This window comes from Phyllostomus discolor, chromosome 6 (assembly GCF_004126475.2).
Source record: "Phyllostomus discolor isolate MPI-MPIP mPhyDis1 chromosome 6, mPhyDis1.pri.v3, whole genome shotgun sequence".
Taxonomy (NCBI): Eukaryota; Metazoa; Chordata; class Mammalia; order Chiroptera; family Phyllostomidae; genus Phyllostomus; species Phyllostomus discolor.
The window spans coordinates 63,175,123-63,192,607 of record NC_040908.2 but is presented as its reverse complement, the minus strand read 5'-3'; the positions used below and the strand labels follow the sequence as shown (position 1 = coordinate 63,192,607).

Genomic DNA, 17,485 nt, shown 5'->3' with positions numbered 1-17,485 from the left:
AGAGCACAGATCTGGGACTTTCATTCTGCTAAAAGAGACCTTGCCTCTGTTTCCCCATGTGCCGACCCAATGGCTTTAAGGATTCTGAGTTTATGGTTCTGAATGGCCAAGAGGCGATGGTTTAGACAATGCGGTCTTCCAGAGAAGGGCAGCATCATGCCAGTACCAGGATGTGGAGCCGGGGGTTAACTGGAAAAGACACAGACGCCCTGTTGCTCCCTAAGCAATCTCCCAACCATACTGGCCTCCATGTGATCCTCCAACCACAAAGAACCACAGCCAGGGGCCTTCACGATTCCTGTTCCCTCCTCAGGGAACACTTTTCTTTGACCTCATTCAGGTCTCAGCTCAAACGTCATCCCTGAGAAGTCTTTCCTGACCAGTTTCCCTACGTCCCTTACAAACATCATGTTTTGACTTCCCTTGTAGCGCTTACTGTCATGTGAAGTTGGTTTATTTGTTTACTTGTTTCTCATTTGCCTTCCTCCATTAGCATATCAGAGCCTTGACAGCTTCTCCCCAGTGCCAGGAGGAGTGCCTGGCACATAGGATTAAGTCACTCTGTATTGTCTGGATGTAGGATGCATGCATGGATTGGTGAGAGTTGGGGTAGGGTGGACACAAATGTCCAGGCTCACCATTCCAGCTCAGTGCCTCACACGTTACCTCAGTTCTGTGCGGATCAGAACCAGTTTGGCTTCTGTTAGCCTGAGTCACTCTTCTGGCAGCAGGGCCTCACCAGCCCTGTGTGGGCGTGTGGGAAGGCGGGCTGCCGCTCTTCCTCTTCCTCTCCTCAGGTAGTCAAAAGGGAGCAGCAGGTCCTAGGCTGGCACTGGTGGGACAGGTACTGCCCGGTGTCCTCCTTTCTGTGCAGCAGCTCTGTCTGGAACCAGGGGCTGGAAGACCTCGGAAGACCTTGTATTCTATCAGGTCCTCCTCATGGCTTTAGGTAAGCTCCTTCCACTCCTATTTTTTCATCTGAAAAATGGGTTGGAAAAGGTCCAACACTGCTATTTACTAAATGCTTCCTGACTCTGAAGAACAAGCTTCCAGGTGTGGAAGCTCCAGGCCTGTTTGGGAGACCTGGCCACTGTGGAGGCGAGAGCCACCATGAGGAGACCATGCAGCCATGGCGCTGGGCCAGCAGATGGACAGAGGAGGCTTGCTGCCATGAGGAAAACCATGGAGCTCTTAGGTCTACCTAATAATGAGGCTTGCTCATTATCCACTGTTGATAGAGTCATGGGAATTAGAGAGATATTTCTGTAAAATGGAGAAAGGACAGTGTGAGCTCACTGGGAAACACTGAGAGAAGCTGGTATAGGCCACAAGCTCTGAGGGGTCCTGGACAGGGTGGTGGCTGTCATGAGTGAGTTCCAGCAGATGCTTGCCCTCATTAGTATGACAGCCGAGGTGACCAGAACTTCTTATTTTTCAAGAGTCAGCTATTCTGATTTTGGTATGCATAGTATTTTGATTAAATAAAACAGTAGAGTGATCAAGTAAAATAGTTCATGGGCTTCTGGCTTGCAACCTCTGGGTAAGATCTGTGTGGGGCATAAGAAAGATCTTACGATTGGTGGTCTGAAGACCCAGTTTCCAATTCTCAGTTGGCATCTAATGGGTAAACTCTTTTTCCTCTGGGTCTCACTTTCCTCCATGTCAAGAGGAGGTTGGCGAACCTTCAGGGTTTCATGGACACAATACAGGCACCTCATTTTGTGGTACCTCATTTTGTTGCACTTTGCAGATACTGCATTTTTTACAAACAGAAGGTTGTGACAACTCTGTGTCGAGCAAGTCAATTGGTACCATTTTTCCCATATATTTGCTCACTTCATGTTTTGGTGTCACATTTTGGTATTGCAATATTTCAAACTTTTTATTATTACATTTGTTATGGTGATCTGTGATCAGTGATGTTTGATGTTGGTATCGTTAATTGTTTTGGGGCACCACAAATGAACCCATATAAGACATCAAAATTGATCAATGTTGTGAGTATTCTCACTGCTCCACCAACTGGCTGTTCCCCAGTCTCTCTCCCTCTCCTGGGGCCTCTCTACTTCCTGAGACACAGCAGTGTTGTAGTCAGGCCAAGAATGAGTCTACAACTGCTTCCAAGTGTTCAGGTGAAAGGAAGAGTCACACATCTGCTCCTGGTGAAGATGCTGTGAAGATTGTTGAAGTGACAACAAAGCATGGAGACTATTACATGTACTGAGTTGACAAATCAGCAGCAGGGTTTGAAAGGACTGACTGCAATTCTGGAAGAAGTTCTATGGCAGGTAAAATTCTATCCAACAGCTCTGCATGCTACAGAGAAATTGTTTGTGAAAGGAAGAGTCCGTTGATGTGGTAAGCCTCACTGTTGTCTTATTTTAAGAATTTGAAAAGCCACCCAACCTTCAGCAGCTACCACCCTGATCAGTCAGCAACCATCACCATCAAAGCAAGACCTTCCACCAGCAAAATGATTATGACTTGCTGAAGACTCAGAGGGTGGTTAGCGTTATTAACGATGAGGTGTTTTTAATTAAGGTGTATACACTGTTTTTTAGACATAATGCTATTGCACACTTAATAGACTACAGTAGAAGCATAACTTTTATACACACCAAAAAGCCAAAAAAAAGTATGACTCACTTTATTGTGATGTTTGCTTTACTGCAGTGGTCTGGAACCCAAACCACAGTATCTCCGAGGTGAGCCTGCAACAGCAAACATGTCCATTATGCTTACTGCTAGCCAGGTGCTCTGCTGAGCTCTTCATTGGGTTTATTTCATTTAATCCTCACAACAGCCATGTGAGGAAGGACTGCTATTGTTCACATTTCCAGAAGAGGAAACTGGGGCTTAGAGAGGTTAAGTGTTTTGCCCAAGGCTAGACAGTCGCTATAAGGGGAAGAGTCAGGCTTGCCTGCAGACAGTCTGTCTCCCCACTGGACTATGCTGGAGGGGCCGGAGGCCGAATGAGATCATGAAGGGAGAAGTGCTTTGTAAACCACAAGCAACTGCTCCTAGGGCAGCAAGTCCTCCTTCTTTCCTCTGTGGGTGTAGCAGTCTCTCGTGAGGTGTGTTAATCTGAGACCATGGTCCTATGCATTCTTCGGATATGTAAAGGAGAGTGCTGGAACCACTCCCAGAACCAGTGATATACCATGAAAAAATCACTATACTTAAAAAGGGTTCCTTCCAAAATATTTTCAACTGGCACATAGGTGCTAAATAAATGTATATATACTTGAATAGGATCAAATTCATGAAACTGTGCATGTAAGCCCAGTGAGGACACCATGCTTCCTGGGAGGAGGAATCACCTTCTCCATCTAAGGCCAGAGGCATAGATAGCACCACAGCTGCCAGGCAGAGCAGGGCTCTAGGAAGCAACAGCATGGAGAGATTCATGGTTTGATTGAAGAGCAGGGAAAGTGAGGACAGAGGAGCAGGATGAAGATGGGGCCACCCAATGTACACCTTGGGCAAGTCATCTACCTCACTGGACTGCTGCATCCTCCCTACAGATCTGACCTCAGGGTAAATCCTTTTTAAGACCCAATTTGAAAACAATTTTAAGCTTCTAAATATTGACCACATAATGATTACATAGTTGGAGGCAATTAGGTATGAATAGCTAAATTAAATTAATTGATCGCTGTTGTATCTATTATGGTCTCTTGAGTGGAAGACTTGGATTTGGGGGGTGCTTTTGTGTGTTCTATCTATCTGTCTATTAATCTAATAGAATGGATCGTGTACATCTCTGCTACTAACAACACGTTGAACAGACAAGGTACAATGCTTGTTAATTGTGCCTGCAATTTAGGGCATGAGCCACCAGATGGCGTCAGCACTTTTTAAAAGTTCATGTAATATGGTAACTATATCAGTTTTCCAGGGACTGAGGGGTTCCCAAAATGTGAGACTTTTAGTACTGAAACTGTGCAAGTCCTAAAGACCAGGGCAACTGGCCATCTTATCTGTAAGCAGTTAAAGAGCTTTCTCTTTAACCCATGTAAGGTTTTAGAATCATGCTTTTCTTATACAAAAAAAAAGGAAGAAAGAAAATACAATTTCAAAGCAACTCTGGAATAAATTGCTGTTCTGTAAGATATGAATTGAAGGTGATAGGAACACCATAAAAACAAATGTAATTTGCTTGCTTCTGTGAACTGTGATGTGAAGCAGAGAAGAAAAGCCAGATGCTGTAGGGAGGAATACAGGAACTGGGTTCAAATCCTGCCTCAGACTATGGGCAAGAGATTGAATATTTCTGAGCCTTGATTTCTTGTTCTTTAGAGTGATTATATGTATTTACCCATCTCAGAAGTGGGTGTAAATGTGCCCAACTTGCACTGCTTACTATTATTGTTATGAGGACCAAGCGATATCTGTGTGAGAGAGGAGAACACAGAAGCTGAGCACGAGTTCCTGCTCCTCTCCTGCCCCTGGAGAAGCTGCCTCATGAAGCTTATAGTCAGAGCCAAGACAGCAAGAGCAGACATGTACCTCTGGAAACATGAGATAACTGGACTTTTAAAAAAATGGCTTTCAATGCAGATCAATATCAAACCCAGAAACTGCTGGACCAAAACCATCTTGGAAGAAACTGAAGAAGGACTCACTGCCAGCTGATTACTTGTACCTGGAAGGAGAGCAGGCTTCTTATGAAGCAGGGAATGTGATGGTTGACTTTCTACATACTCTCCTGATGGCCCTTCACTGGCTGGAAGGCAGCTATGGTTACCCTGATGCTGCAGCTCGGAGGGCAGAGATGCCCAGGAGAAAGTCACTAAACCTGACCTGCTAATGTAGGGAGCATCCAGTAAGCTGCTGATTTGGCTAAAATGGACTTAGCCACAAAGCAGGGCTGAGTAGATGGAGACTGACAGAGAGGGTGACAGATCGTATTGTATTGTCCCTCCTGACTCTGTGGACTGAGGTACTTACCCTCTCATGGAGGAAGCAACTGAAGTCTTCACACCATTATCTTAGAAAAATTTATACAGTTTGGACAACAATACTGCCAGTATTGCATGCTGTGTGCTATAACACTCAGGCACTCAAGAGTTGGCTGAAGAACCTCAGTATGAGATTTAGTCAGTACAATTTAAGGTGCACACCTGCCCACCCAAAGCTAACTGCTTAAACCTATACTAATGGTGCCTGGATGACATGGAGGCGCAGCTAAAAATGTTTGCACTGAGGTTCATTTAGGTTTCCTCATAAACTGGATTTGTCAGTAGGAACTGTTTTCCTACAGATAGGTTTCCTGTCTGCAAGGGGACAGGACCTGTGGGCAAGCCACTGGGCTGAGGAAGGATAAGGTCAGAGTTGGGAAAGGGGATGATTTCTCTCTGGAAAGACTGCAGAGCAGTCAGAACTCCTTGCCTCTGTGGGGTGCTGGGGCCAGCAAGGCCCGACTGTGCACATCCCTTCCCAACTACGCACTCCATGACGTCATGCTGGTGGCTTGAAATCATCCACAGAGAAGGCACTTACAGCAGAAAAATTAGCGATTGCTTCAAATCAAAATGTTTTGTTTTTGAGACCTAGCTGTCAAACATTTGCCAGCATGCCACCACCCTGCCTTCAAGCTCAGTCTTCACAAACCACAATCCACGTCTCATCCACCCGTCCACTGTGCCCAGGATGGTCTTAAAATGAATCTGACAATGTCACCCTCTAGTTTACTTGGACGTGAGTTCCCTGCTCCCTGGTGTGCAGCCCTTCCTCTTCGGGTTTCTGCCCAAACTTAAACATTTCTTCTCCCCAAACGCTGCTCAGAGTCCAGAATCATGAATAATAAGACTTAAAAACCAGGCAGCATTAGATTCTACCTCTGGCCTAGCCTGTTTAGGACCAACCAGCCTTCCTGCTGGGACACCTGGTAAAGCTAGTCAAAATGTATTTCAAAACTATCTGAGGGCATCAAAGAATTGCCAAGGCTTTCCAAAAAACCATTTTTTATTTTTTAATTACAGTTGACATACATTATTACATTTGTTTCAGGTCTATACTCCAGTGATTAGACATTATGTAACTTAGTAAGTGATCATCTCAATAAATCTCATACTCATCTGACAGTATACATAGTTATTAGAATATTATTGACTGTATTCCCTACACTGTACTTACATCCCCATAATTATCTGTAACAACCAATTTGTACTTCTCTATCCCCTCACTTTTTCATACCTCTCTCATATCCCTCCTATTTGGCAACCTTCAAAAAGTTATTTGTATCTATGAGTTTGTTTCTATTTGCTTTTTTGTTTACTTTGTTGTTTAGCTTCAATTGTTGATAGATATGTATTTATTGCCATTTTATTGTTCATATTTTTTAATTCTTTTTCCCCCTTTTTATCTTAAAGAACTAATTCCTATAGATTTTCCTTGTCTTGGATGCTCTTTATGTGTCCTTTGATTCTAAATAAGAGCTTTTCTGGATAGAGTAATCTAGGTTGTAGGTCTTTGTTTTTCAGGACTTTGAATACTTCTTGCCACTGCCTTCTGGCATACAAGGTTTCTGTTAAGAAATCATCTGATAGTCTTATGGGAGCTCCCTTGTGGGTAACTAACTGCTTTCTCTTGCTGCTTTTAAGATTCTCTCTTTGTCTTTAAACTTTTACATTTTAATTATGATTTATCTTGGAGTGGGCTTCTTTGGGTTCATCTTGTTGGGGACTCTCTGTCTTGCTTCCTGGACTTGTATGTCTATTTTCTTTGCCAAGTTAGGGAAGTTTTCTGTCATTATTTTTTCAAATAAATTTTCAATTTCTTGCTCTCTTTTCTTCTTCTGGAACCCCTATGATGAGAATGTTGGAATGTTTGAAGTTGTCCCAGAGGCTCCTTATACTATTCTTGCTTCTTTGGATTATTTTTTTTCTTTTTGCTATTCTGACTGGATGTTTTTTGTTTTTGTTTTTGGCTTCCTTATATTAAAAATGACTGATTTGATACTTGGCTTCATCTACTCTACTGTTGTTTCCCCCCCTGTAAATTATTCCTCATTTCAGTTAGTATATTCTTCATTTCTGACTGGTTCTTTTTTATAGTTTCTATGTCCTTTTTCATGCTATCGAAGTTCCATTAAGTTCCTTAAAGTTCTCACTAAGTTTCTTGAGCATCCTTATAACCATTGTTTTGAATTTTGTATATGGAAGTTTGCTTATCTCCATTTCATTTAGTCCTTTTTCTGGAGATTTTGCCTGTTCTTTCATTTTGGACCTGTTTCTTTGTCTCCACATTTTATCTGCTTCCCTATGTTTGCTTCTGTGTATTAGGTGGAGCTGCTATGTCTCTCAGACTTGATAGAGTGGCCTTGTGTAGCAGGTGTCCTGTAGGGCCAGTGGCACAGCCTCCCTGATCACCGGAGCTGGGCTCTCCAGGTTCACCCTATATGGGCTGTGTGCACTGTCCTGTTGTATTTGAGCTTTGATTATTGTTGGCATCACTGAGACAGATTGACCCCCAGGCTGACCAGCTGTGAGGACAGGCTATTACTACAGCAGAGGAGCTTCTGTGCAGGAGTCAACCCGATAGAGCAGAATTTGCTTCAGTGGGGTTTTGGTCCTCCCACCTGCTTGAGTGTGTCACTCATGGAGATGGTAGGGTTGTAATCCAGCGTAGTCTTAAGCTCTCCACTGGGTGCATTGGCTCTGTGGCATCCTAGAAGGTGCAAGGTCAGCCACCACCTGTGCCCTGCCTTAGGCCTCTCAGCATGAGCTACAATGCCATGTGCAGATGGATGCTAATTATGCTGGGCTTGGAGGTGCTCAGCAAAGGCCAAAATGTGAACCAAGGCCAGCTACTTCTAGTACTGGGCTTTGGGCCACTTAGCAAGAGGTATGGGGTACACAGAGGCCAGATGTTGCTTTTTTGAGAGATCTTAGGAAAGTCCAAACCATAAGGCAAGAGAAGCCATTTATATGGAAAAGCCACTGGAAACGGCTTGAGTGGGCCCACAAGTTGGGTGAGGCAGAGCCTCAGGGAACCACCAGGGTGGGGAGAACAGTGTTACCTAGGTGATTGAGTCTCAGATTCTGTGCCCACTGCTCTGTGGCTCTATAGGGGGAGGGGTCAGAAAAGGGACAATGGCCTCTTCCAGCACTTTTGTCTGGGAGAAAGTTGTTCCCGCACAGCTCTCACCCCAATGTTGGACTATTTAGTTCTTCCCTGTATGTCCCTGGTACCTTTTGAGCTGCCACCCTAGCGCTGGAGCTCTGAGGGAGTGAGTCTGAGCGAGTCTGTGCATGGGCCCTTTAGGAGGAATGCCTGGGACCTCAGAAGCCCTCTGTCTCACTCAGCCTCCATCTCCTCTGGCTTTTACAGGCAGAAATCACAGGGACTTCTCTTCCCAGCACCGGAACCCTGGGCTGGGAGGCCTGGTGTGGGGCTAGGACCCCTCACTCCTCAGAGAGGACCTCTGCAGTTGAGATATCCCTCCCAATTTTAAAACACTACACGTGGGTGTGGGACCAGTGTGTTCTGCATCTCTGCCCCTCCTACCAGTCTCTGTGTAGCTTCTTCTTTAAATCCCTGGTCGTAGGACTACTTCCGTTCAGCTACATTTTAGGTAGTTTTGAATGATGATCATCCTGTAATTTAGTTATAATATTGATGTGGTTGTGGGAGATTTCCAGGACCGTGTTTATCTATGCCACCATCTTTACCAAAAGGTATCTGGCCAAGGCTTTGAGGCACTGAGAAGGTCCAGGGAGTTAGAGCTTGGCATCTGGGCCTTTACCCCAGAAGCATTTGCTGGTTTCAAAAGCTGCCGCTGATCTTTGCACACACTCATCAGTCTTGGGGGCAAGGAAGATAACATTTGCCTTTATCTCCACTGAGGAGGAGAGGCCCCGATAAACACCCCAGGGCTGGGCTGGGACCCCAGAGGGTCAGGAGTGACGAAGTGGAGCAGCCTGCACACCTGCTGAGTCCTCTCCAGCCCTGCCTGGGGGAAAGGTGCCTGGGCTGCAGCACCCTGGCCGCACTGCCCGGTGGAGCCAAAGGGAGACAGCTTCATCCAGAGCCTCGTGTGATCCTGACAGTGTATGTTATAGGGTGTCCAGCAGTCAGCAAAAAGTACTCAGGCACAGACCAGGCCCCCTGTGCACAAGAGAAAACAGGCAATAGGAGGAGGCCCAGAGGGGGGTTCAAATGAGGGAGTCATCAGGGGCAGCCTTTACATGAACCACAAATAAAATGTTGAGGAATTTAAAAGATGAGAGTGAAATTTTGGCAGAGAACTGGAAACTATACAAGAAAGGAACCAAATGTAAACTCTAGGACTGAGAGAGGCAATGAACTGAAATTGAGAAAGGTGGCATTTATGTGAGTGTCTCTGTGCTGAACGCTGTATAGGCACAACAATTAGGGCTCCCCCTGCAGTCCCTGGAGACCTGCCCAGTGCCACTCCAAGGACCCAGACAGCCTGCTTTTCCGATCTCCCTATAAGTGGTACTTGGTCATTTCTGCTCTCACAAGCACATAGTCGAGCAGGGCTCAGCATGTGGAAGGCGCTAGACACAACTGTGGTGCCTGGAGCTCAGCGGGAAAGGCGAGGGCCCCACAGGGAGGGCCAAGTCCACTACATGATGCAGTCATTAAACTTAACTCAGGAAGCAGAGTGAGGCACGGAGCGCCATAACTGAGAATAAAGTTAGTCAGAGATTTCCTGTGGGCAGAAATCATAGGGACACCAACTGTTTTAAGATGGAACCAAGAGTGGAATTGTGGCCAGAAGCATGAAGAGAAGGAGGCAGCTTCTCCTCCCCCTACTTCCTCATCACCCCAGGGAGTGAGGACCACAATACAGGGCAGGGCTGACTGGGTCACGCACATTCTGATTGACCTTACCCCCTTTACTTAGGATGAAATGCACACTCAATGGCAACCTACTGAGTATTTCCTATGTGCCAAGGTCAGGGCTAAGTTCACCATATTCAGTACCTCAGGTCTCATAGTGATGCATGACAAACCTTCTATTCTATTAGCCCCAGCTAATCCATAATGAAACTTGGACCAAGAGAGCTTGGGCACATAGCCTGGGTGGCCCAGCTCGTGAATGACATCGGAAGATGCAGTCCAGATTCCCTGACGTCAAGCTTAGCCCCAGGATGCCCACTCCAGACCCAGAAAGGCCTGTGGGTCACTTCTTGGGCACACTGGCCAAAGGGCACATACCTCGGAAAGGTGGGAACTCATGGCTTCTGCTCTGCAGGGGAAATCTGCCTCTGAATTTGGGTTGGGGACTGCAGAGCATTCCCAGGAGCCGAACTATGGGAGGACCTTGACTGTGGGTTCATATGCACCACCTCCTTCAGGCGGCACCCCGCAAAGCCAACAAAGACAATAAAGCAGCCCCTTGGCCCTCAAAGGGAGATACCATTTCTCAAATGTGTTTCAGGGCTGGACGACTCCCAAATCACAGGGCTATTTGTCTCTCCAAGCAAACACCTAGGGAGGTGATACAACTTTTGCATAAATATTCCATTTGCTCTCATGAGCTCTTTGAAGGTATGGGAAATTCTTTTGTAACCTTCCTCTTCATTTTCTTATTGAGGTATAGTTGGCAGATTATATTGGCTTCAGGTGTAGAACATAATGATTTGTTTGTCACGATACAGGTCATAGAATTTTTTTCTTATGATGAGAACTTTTAAGATCTATTCTCTTAACAACTTTCAAATATCCAGTGTAGCCTTCCTCTTTGAAGGGTTTACCCTCATTTGGACAGAGACTCGGATTGTTTGTTGAAAATCAAGTCAGACTCATCATATCGACTGCTGCAGGAGGACAGCTGGCTGGGGGTCCTACTTGTGCCATTAATGAACTGTGTGACTTGGGCAGGCCCCTTTCCTTCTTGGGTCTTTCTGCGTCTTCTTTGAAAGAGTGATGGGGGAGAGAGGGTTGCTGAGCTCACATCCAGTCCTGAAATGCTACGATCTGTTTCTGCGCTGACATGTGTACTCCCGTCATGCAGGTCAAGTAGAAACTCTCCTTGTCTTTTTTCTACCCATAAATACAAGTGTGTTTACCTTTCCCTAACTCTCTAGGAGGTAGTAAGGAAGGAAGTTAATGTTTATTAGTGTCCACTCTGGGCCAGAATTTTCCCCTTCCAACCCCCCTCTCCTCCTCTTCCTTTCCTTTCCTTTCCTTTCCTTTCCTTTCCTTTCCTTTCCTTTCCTTTCCTTTCCTTTCCTTTCCTTTCCTCTTCCTCTTCCTCTTCTTTTTCCCTCTCTCTTCCCTCTCTTTCCTCTTCCCCTCCTTTCCCCCTCTCTTTCCCCTCCCCTCATCTCCCTCCTCACACTGTGAGGAAGACACTACTGACCTCATTCTGGGCATGAGGAGGCAGAGGCCCAAATCAGTGAAGTGACTTGTTCAAGGCCACACATGTGACTATAGGCAAGTGGCAGAGGTAGAATTTGGGTCCATTTCTAGCCCAGTTCTGAGTCCCCCCCAGTGTCTCAAGACCGTAATTGAGAGCTGTGGACAACAGGGCAGAGCTGGCGTCAGAGCGCCTCCCAGGAAGCTGTCTTGGAAGCAGGAGCCAGAAACCTTCAGGCAAATCCACCGCTACCGGTTTCTGTAAATAAAGTCAGATGGAACCCCACCAGCTTGTTTGTTTACAGAATTTCTACTGCTTTTAAACTCTGACATTGAGTTCAGTGATCACGAGACTGCATGGCCCACACATCCTAAAATGTTTACTATTTGGTGCTTTTCACAGAATGTTCACTGTCCCTGGCCCAGAGTCCAGCAAGGTTGTCCTTCCTGCACGGGACACAACAGGACACGAGACAGTCCCTGTGCCTTGGCCCTGCCACTCAGCATTAGGAAAGGGGACATTTCTACTCAAATTTGTTTTACGTCAACACACAGTCTCTGGACACCTGTCGGACGGAAGAGCGTGTTTGGCTTGCACTGCGCTTTCTTCCCAGGAACCCAGTGAAGGGAAATGGAAATCTCCACTTTGGGGAAATTGCACCGGGGGAGGGGAGTGGGATGGTTACAACACTGCATTGCGACACCCATCAGGGCTGACCGTGACAACAGCAAGGGTTTCTCGTTTTGGAAATTTGAGGGCATTTCCGTTGCTGAGAGTGGGACAGGGCGGCAACCTCTGGTCTGGGTGAGGGACTATCTTCTTTATAAGCAGCTCCCCTGGGCCCGAAATGGCAGTCCCCCGACGCCAGCGGTGCCACAGGATGGGAATCTGCAGGTGCCCCCCAAGTCACCTAATCTCTCTCCTCCTCTTCCTGTTTGCTTCAGAGACAGCCTGCCGCCCGTCAGGGAAAAGGCCCTTTAAGATGCAAGCGTTCAGGTAAGGCCAACCGAGGAGGTGGGGTGGGCATGTCGCAGCTGTCTATGCCTGGGCTGGAAAGCGATGTTCATTAGGTTGGAAAAGAGGGTTGCTGTGTGGGGGGCCTTCAGGGCTCATGTTTCAAAATATCCCAGGTGTGCAAGCTTGGCTGGCTTTGGAGGCCTGGCTGGCTTTCCCTGATACCCTGGCAGTGAGTGATGGGCACGTGCCCAGGAGCCCGGCTGGGGTTTGCACCGAGTGTGTGAGTGTGCCAGGCAAAGCAGCTGAGAGGGCACCAGGGCAGGGTTGTGCCAAGTTCTAGGTAATGGTTAGCAATGCCTGTCTGTGCTGACATGGTGGAGGATCCTGCCCCCTGGGGCCTCAGTTTCCCTATCTGTGGACACAGGTTTACAAGGACCCCCTCCTGCCTGTCACCAGAGTGGTTGTGGAGATGGCAGTGTGACGGTGCTTTGTGAGCTCTAAAGGGCCCCCTAACTGCTGTGATTTGTAAAAATTGGGCCAGGAGTTCTGTGGGTGTCACCATCACTGTTGTGAAGATGGCAGGCTATGATGTGACCACAGGTGTCCTCTGTCTTGTCACCCATGACTGAGCTTGTCTGGGTGACTTTGTCATCCAATGCTGAGTTTCTCTGGCCGGAGGCTGCAGGCCAGACTGTGTGTGCATGCCCCTGGAAGTTCTCCCCTTCCTAGACATGGGAAGGTTTGGTCTGCCTCCTCTTGTGGGCTGGGAGCTCCAGGAGGAGTCCCTGGAGGCCTCCAGAAGGGGCTGTTTAGTCCTTTCAGATGCATGCACCCAGAACAAAGAATAACTACAAAAGGTCCCATGGCTACTTGTGCAAACAGCTTTATGGTTTGCCTGACCACCTCACCAAGCTCTGGGCTCCTCAAAGCCACCTGCTGAGGTGGTGCTGTTGGCAGCACCTCCCAGGACAGGAGTGAGGCACAGGCCTGAGGTCAGGCCGGCAGGCAATAGGGAGCAGAAGGCCCACATCCATCTCACGGCCGGAGGGACCCTTTACCAAGAAGACAAAACCTGGAGCCAGAAACAGACTATCAGGTGAGCTAGATAGGACGCTGACCCCTTCCAGGGACAGCTGCCCCTGCCAGAGCCAGAGCAGGCCCTTGGTGGGCGGTAGACAGACTTGGGGACAGACCTTCCCAAGTTACAACAAGGTACTCTGTCTCTTGAAACTTCTAGTCTCAGATGACACTCTATGTTTACATTTAAATTAATACTTAATAAAATTAAATTAATAAAAATAAAATTAAAAAATTCAGATCTTCAGCTGCACCACATTTCAAGAGCTCAGTAGCCATGTGCGGCTGGTGGCTGCCATGTGGGCAACAGACCAGACACTCTACACCCCATAAAGTCCTACTGGCAGGGGCTTCCCTGGGGCTGAAGTCCAGGCACTTGTCCCGGGAACTGGAGGAGGAAGAGCAGGGCAAGTACTGGGCCTGTCCCCTAAGTAGCACTGGCCTCAGTTGCCCCTCATGCCATGGGTATGCGAAAACACCACTCCCCAGGCAGAAAGTTGGGTGCAGACTCAGTGAATTCAGGGGACACAGGCAGGGCCTGCACACAGGGCCCAGCACAACAGTGTCCAGTACTATGGGTCCTTTCACTTTTCAGAATCTGGGATATTAACCAGAAGACCTTCTACCTGAGGAATAACCAGCTAGTTGCCGGGTATTTGCAAGGACCAAATACCAATTTAGAAGGTGAGTGGTTGCCAGGAACGCTGTTGTGTGGGCTCTAGGTCGCTCTGCCTGGGGTCTACAGTGTTGTGGCCTCTGTGTGACACCATGATCCTGCTGGGGAGGCTGGCCATCGGAGGGACATGTGAGGGCAGGGAGGGGGAAAGCCTAGGTGGGGAGCCACCTCCTGCAGGCCCAGTGATCCCAGGGCCACAGCTTGGGGTTTGGGGGCAGGAGGCAAGAGGGACCTTTCCTTCCTCCTGTGCCCAGTCAGCCCCTGGGTCCCTTTGTGTTTAAACTCAAACTCGCTCACTACAAACACACCACGCAAGTGGGGCCATGTCCCTTATTTGTGGACACACATTGAGCAGGCCCTGGGCCACATCCTACATAAGCCAGATGAACTCGGGCAGCTGCCCCCAGTCTGTTCCTCAGTTTTCCCTTTAGTACAATGAGGGCAGGTGTGGGGGGAGGTCCAGCACTGGCCTTCTTGGATGCGTCATCTTCACCTCCCCACCCTTCCCCTCCCCTGTTCTCCCCAACCCTCATCCTGCGGGAGGGCAAGGCCTGCATTTCCAGTCCTGTATTGCTCCTAGTAAACATGCTAAAGCAGAAGGGCTTGGCTTTACTGCTGCATGAGGCCCTGAGACCACTGAAGAGAGAAGTGGGTTCAAAGCCACCAAGCCCTGGGGCCCCGCTCACGACCTTGTGTGCGATTTTCCCCTGATCATGAGCAGCACACCTATTGACCTGGAGCACAGGTGTCCCAGGGATTGAAGGAAGGAGAGAAATCACATGGAGCAGAACCTAGGCAGCTTTGTTCCTGAGATGTGAAGGTGGTTGTTCTTGGTTGGATCTTCTGTTTAGATGCAGACCAAAAAGATAGGGCCTCACTGTGCTCATGACCTTGGGTGTAATTAGTGGGACAGAAAAGCCCCAGAGAGTCTGGGCTCTTCTCCATCTGTGCCTCCTCCTCTCTACAACCTGACCTTCCCCTCTGCTCTTCCCCAGAGGAGATAGACGTGGTGCCCGTTGAGCCACATACTATGTTCCTGGGGATCCACGGCAGGAAGTTGTGCCTGGCCTGTGTCAATGTCGGCAATGAGATCCGGCTCCAGTTGGAGGTAAGGACCTGCCTCAGATGACAGCCACCCCGACCCCAGTGGCTTCAAACAACCACAGTATGTCCTTTCTCGTGATTCCGCGGTTGTCAGTCCTGTTTCCCAGGGCCAGTGCTGCAGCTGCATCCAGCAGGGAGCTTGGCTGGGGCATCAGGATGGTTTCTCCCCTGTAGGCTCTTCCCCGTGGTCTCCAGTATTCCGTGTTCAGCATTGGCATCTTTACAGCATTGCCTCTAGTTTCCAAGAAGGATTTTCCAGAAAACACAAGCACTTTTTAAATGCCTGCTTGCATCATACTGCTAATGTCCCCTTAGCTGAAGCCCATCAGGTGGCTGAGTCCAGCCTCAGTGCAGGAGGGGACTGTATAGTGGTCAGCAGTGGGGGAGGCTCATTTGACAACTTCAATCTCTGTGCACCACTCTCTTGTCTGGGGGCCTCCAACCTGATTAGACTTGACCTCTTCCAGTAAAGCCCCCATCTAGGGCCTCTTTCTCCCAATCCTTGTCCACTCAGACCGTGGGTGGGCATCCCATCCAGGGCCCCACACACCTGGGTCCCATGCAGTGTTAATGGGCTGCCCTCAAAAAAGATAGCTTTGTCTCAGGAGCTTGTTGGAACAACTATTAACCCAAATGTGAACCTTGACCCACAGTGGCCATAACAGTGGCACTGTCAGGTCACTCCACTAGTAGGCAGGGCACTTTTTCTGAGAGTGACTGCCTGCTCTGTGTGGAGTGGGATGGTGTTGAGTGGACTGCGATGCTCTGCCCACCTCCTGCACTGCCCCATCCTTGGAGGTGTAGGCCCGCACACCTCAGCCTCCACAGGCCAGGGTCTCTGCTGATGGTGCCACCTGTTCATTAAGCTTTTTGACCCCTGGAGACAGTGGCCAGATTTCCCCAAGCTAAGGTGTGAGGATGGGATGTGTAGTCTCCTGCAGGGGTCTCCAGTCTGCATTTCTCTGGCACTTACTGTGGGCTGGAGGGGTTGGCGGCACAGGAGCTCTCACCTGCTCATCTCTTGGCTTCCAGGAGGTCAACATCACTGACCTGAGCAGGACCAGGGAGGAGGACAAGCGCTTCACCTTCATCCGCTCAGAGAATGGCCCCACTACCAGCTTTGAGTCCGCCGCCTGCCCCGGCTGGTTCCTCTGCACAGAGCTGGAGGCAGACCAGCCAGTCAGCCTCACCAACACACCCAAGGAAGCCATCAAAGTCACCAAGTTCTACTTCCAGCAGAACTAGTGGTGCCGCCACACCACCGCCCTGCTGCCAGCACCGCTATGACTCCAGACGCTTCTCCACCCTTCCTGTGGTCCCAGTTGTCGCAGGGCTCTGAGAAATACAGCCTTTGCTGGTGGACCCTCAAAGAAACTACAGGGGCCCTGGTGTGAGGACTCTGTCTCCAGCCTCTCAGCTAACGTAGCCTTCCTGCTGCCTCTATAGTGGTCTTTCTAAAGTGCAACTTGAAGCACAACACAGCTCACAGTCCTTCTTTCAGTGTCCCCTGTGCCTTCCCGATAACACCTGGGCCACCTGGCCAGCCTGACACCACTGCTTTCCTCTCCCAGCTCCCCCTCCTGCCCCCATCCATGTTCCAGGTCCCCAGGGCCACTCACTCATCTCCCACCAAGTGGCTCCCAAACCTTGTTTTGCAAACTTTGGGACAGCAGCAATGTTAGGCTCTGTGACAAAAAGAAAAATAAGGATTTCATGATATTTTTTAAAAGCCTACTTTATCCAAGTTTAAAGAGTACTTTATTTGGGCATTATATCCTTTGTAGAAGAGGTTGGGAAATCAAATTACTTCTCTGTTTACAATAAACCTTGAGAATGCATCTACTTTGTTGGCTGTGTCTATGGCTCTGGGGCGAGTGCTGCGAAATGGAAAGGCTGAGGGCCTCCTTGCCCCGGGCCAGCCTGGCTGCTTCTCCTCTGAGTTCTTCTCTCCTTGGGCCTCGCTCTCCCTGGACGCTGGAGACCAAGTCTCCCTGCAGGAAGGTGTGTGGCAGCCTTGTCCACAATAGTCCCAAACCGGAAACAACCCAACCCCTGTCACAGAAGAGTGGATCCTGTGTGTTCATACAATCCAGCTCAACAGAAAAAAAATAAAAAGATGAACCACAGCCAGCAGCACAGAACCAAATGGGTGAGCCTTGCCCACACTATGGGGACAAACGTCACAGGAGCAGAGAGAAGATTCCACTTATGTGGAGCTCAACATAGGCAGAATTGAGCAGCTGTGTGGAGGGGTGTCTGGACAAGAAGGGGAGAAGTGCAACAAAAACATGGCCTCCCCCGACCACCGGCAGTGGTGGCTCAGGGACATGGAGGGTCAG

The 17,485-nt window shown here is 48.6% G+C and overlaps 1 protein-coding gene across 3 annotated transcripts; it reads left to right on the top strand.

Moving 5' to 3' along the window:
* Window positions 1-805: 805 nt before the first annotated feature.
* IL1RN (interleukin 1 receptor antagonist) lies at window positions 806-16,988 on the top strand. 3 transcript variants are annotated; one of them, XM_036028268.1, is made up of 5 exons: window positions 806-949; window positions 12,277-12,328; window positions 13,962-14,050; window positions 15,038-15,150; window positions 16,179-16,988. In XM_036028268.1, the coding sequence occupies exons 1-5, from the start codon at window positions 940-942 to the stop codon at window positions 16,389-16,391; spliced, it is 477 nt and encodes a 158-aa protein (XP_035884161.1). In that variant the 5' UTR covers window positions 806-939; the 3' UTR covers window positions 16,392-16,988. The 3 variants fall into 3 exon arrangements, with proteins under 3 accessions (XP_035884161.1, XP_035884162.1, XP_028372656.1); XM_036028269.1 differs by lacking the exon at window positions 806-949 and adding an exon at window positions 12,046-12,136; XM_028516855.2 differs by lacking the exon at window positions 806-949 and having other exon boundaries at window positions 12,154-12,328.
* The last annotated feature ends 497 nt before the right edge of the window (window positions 16,989-17,485 follow it).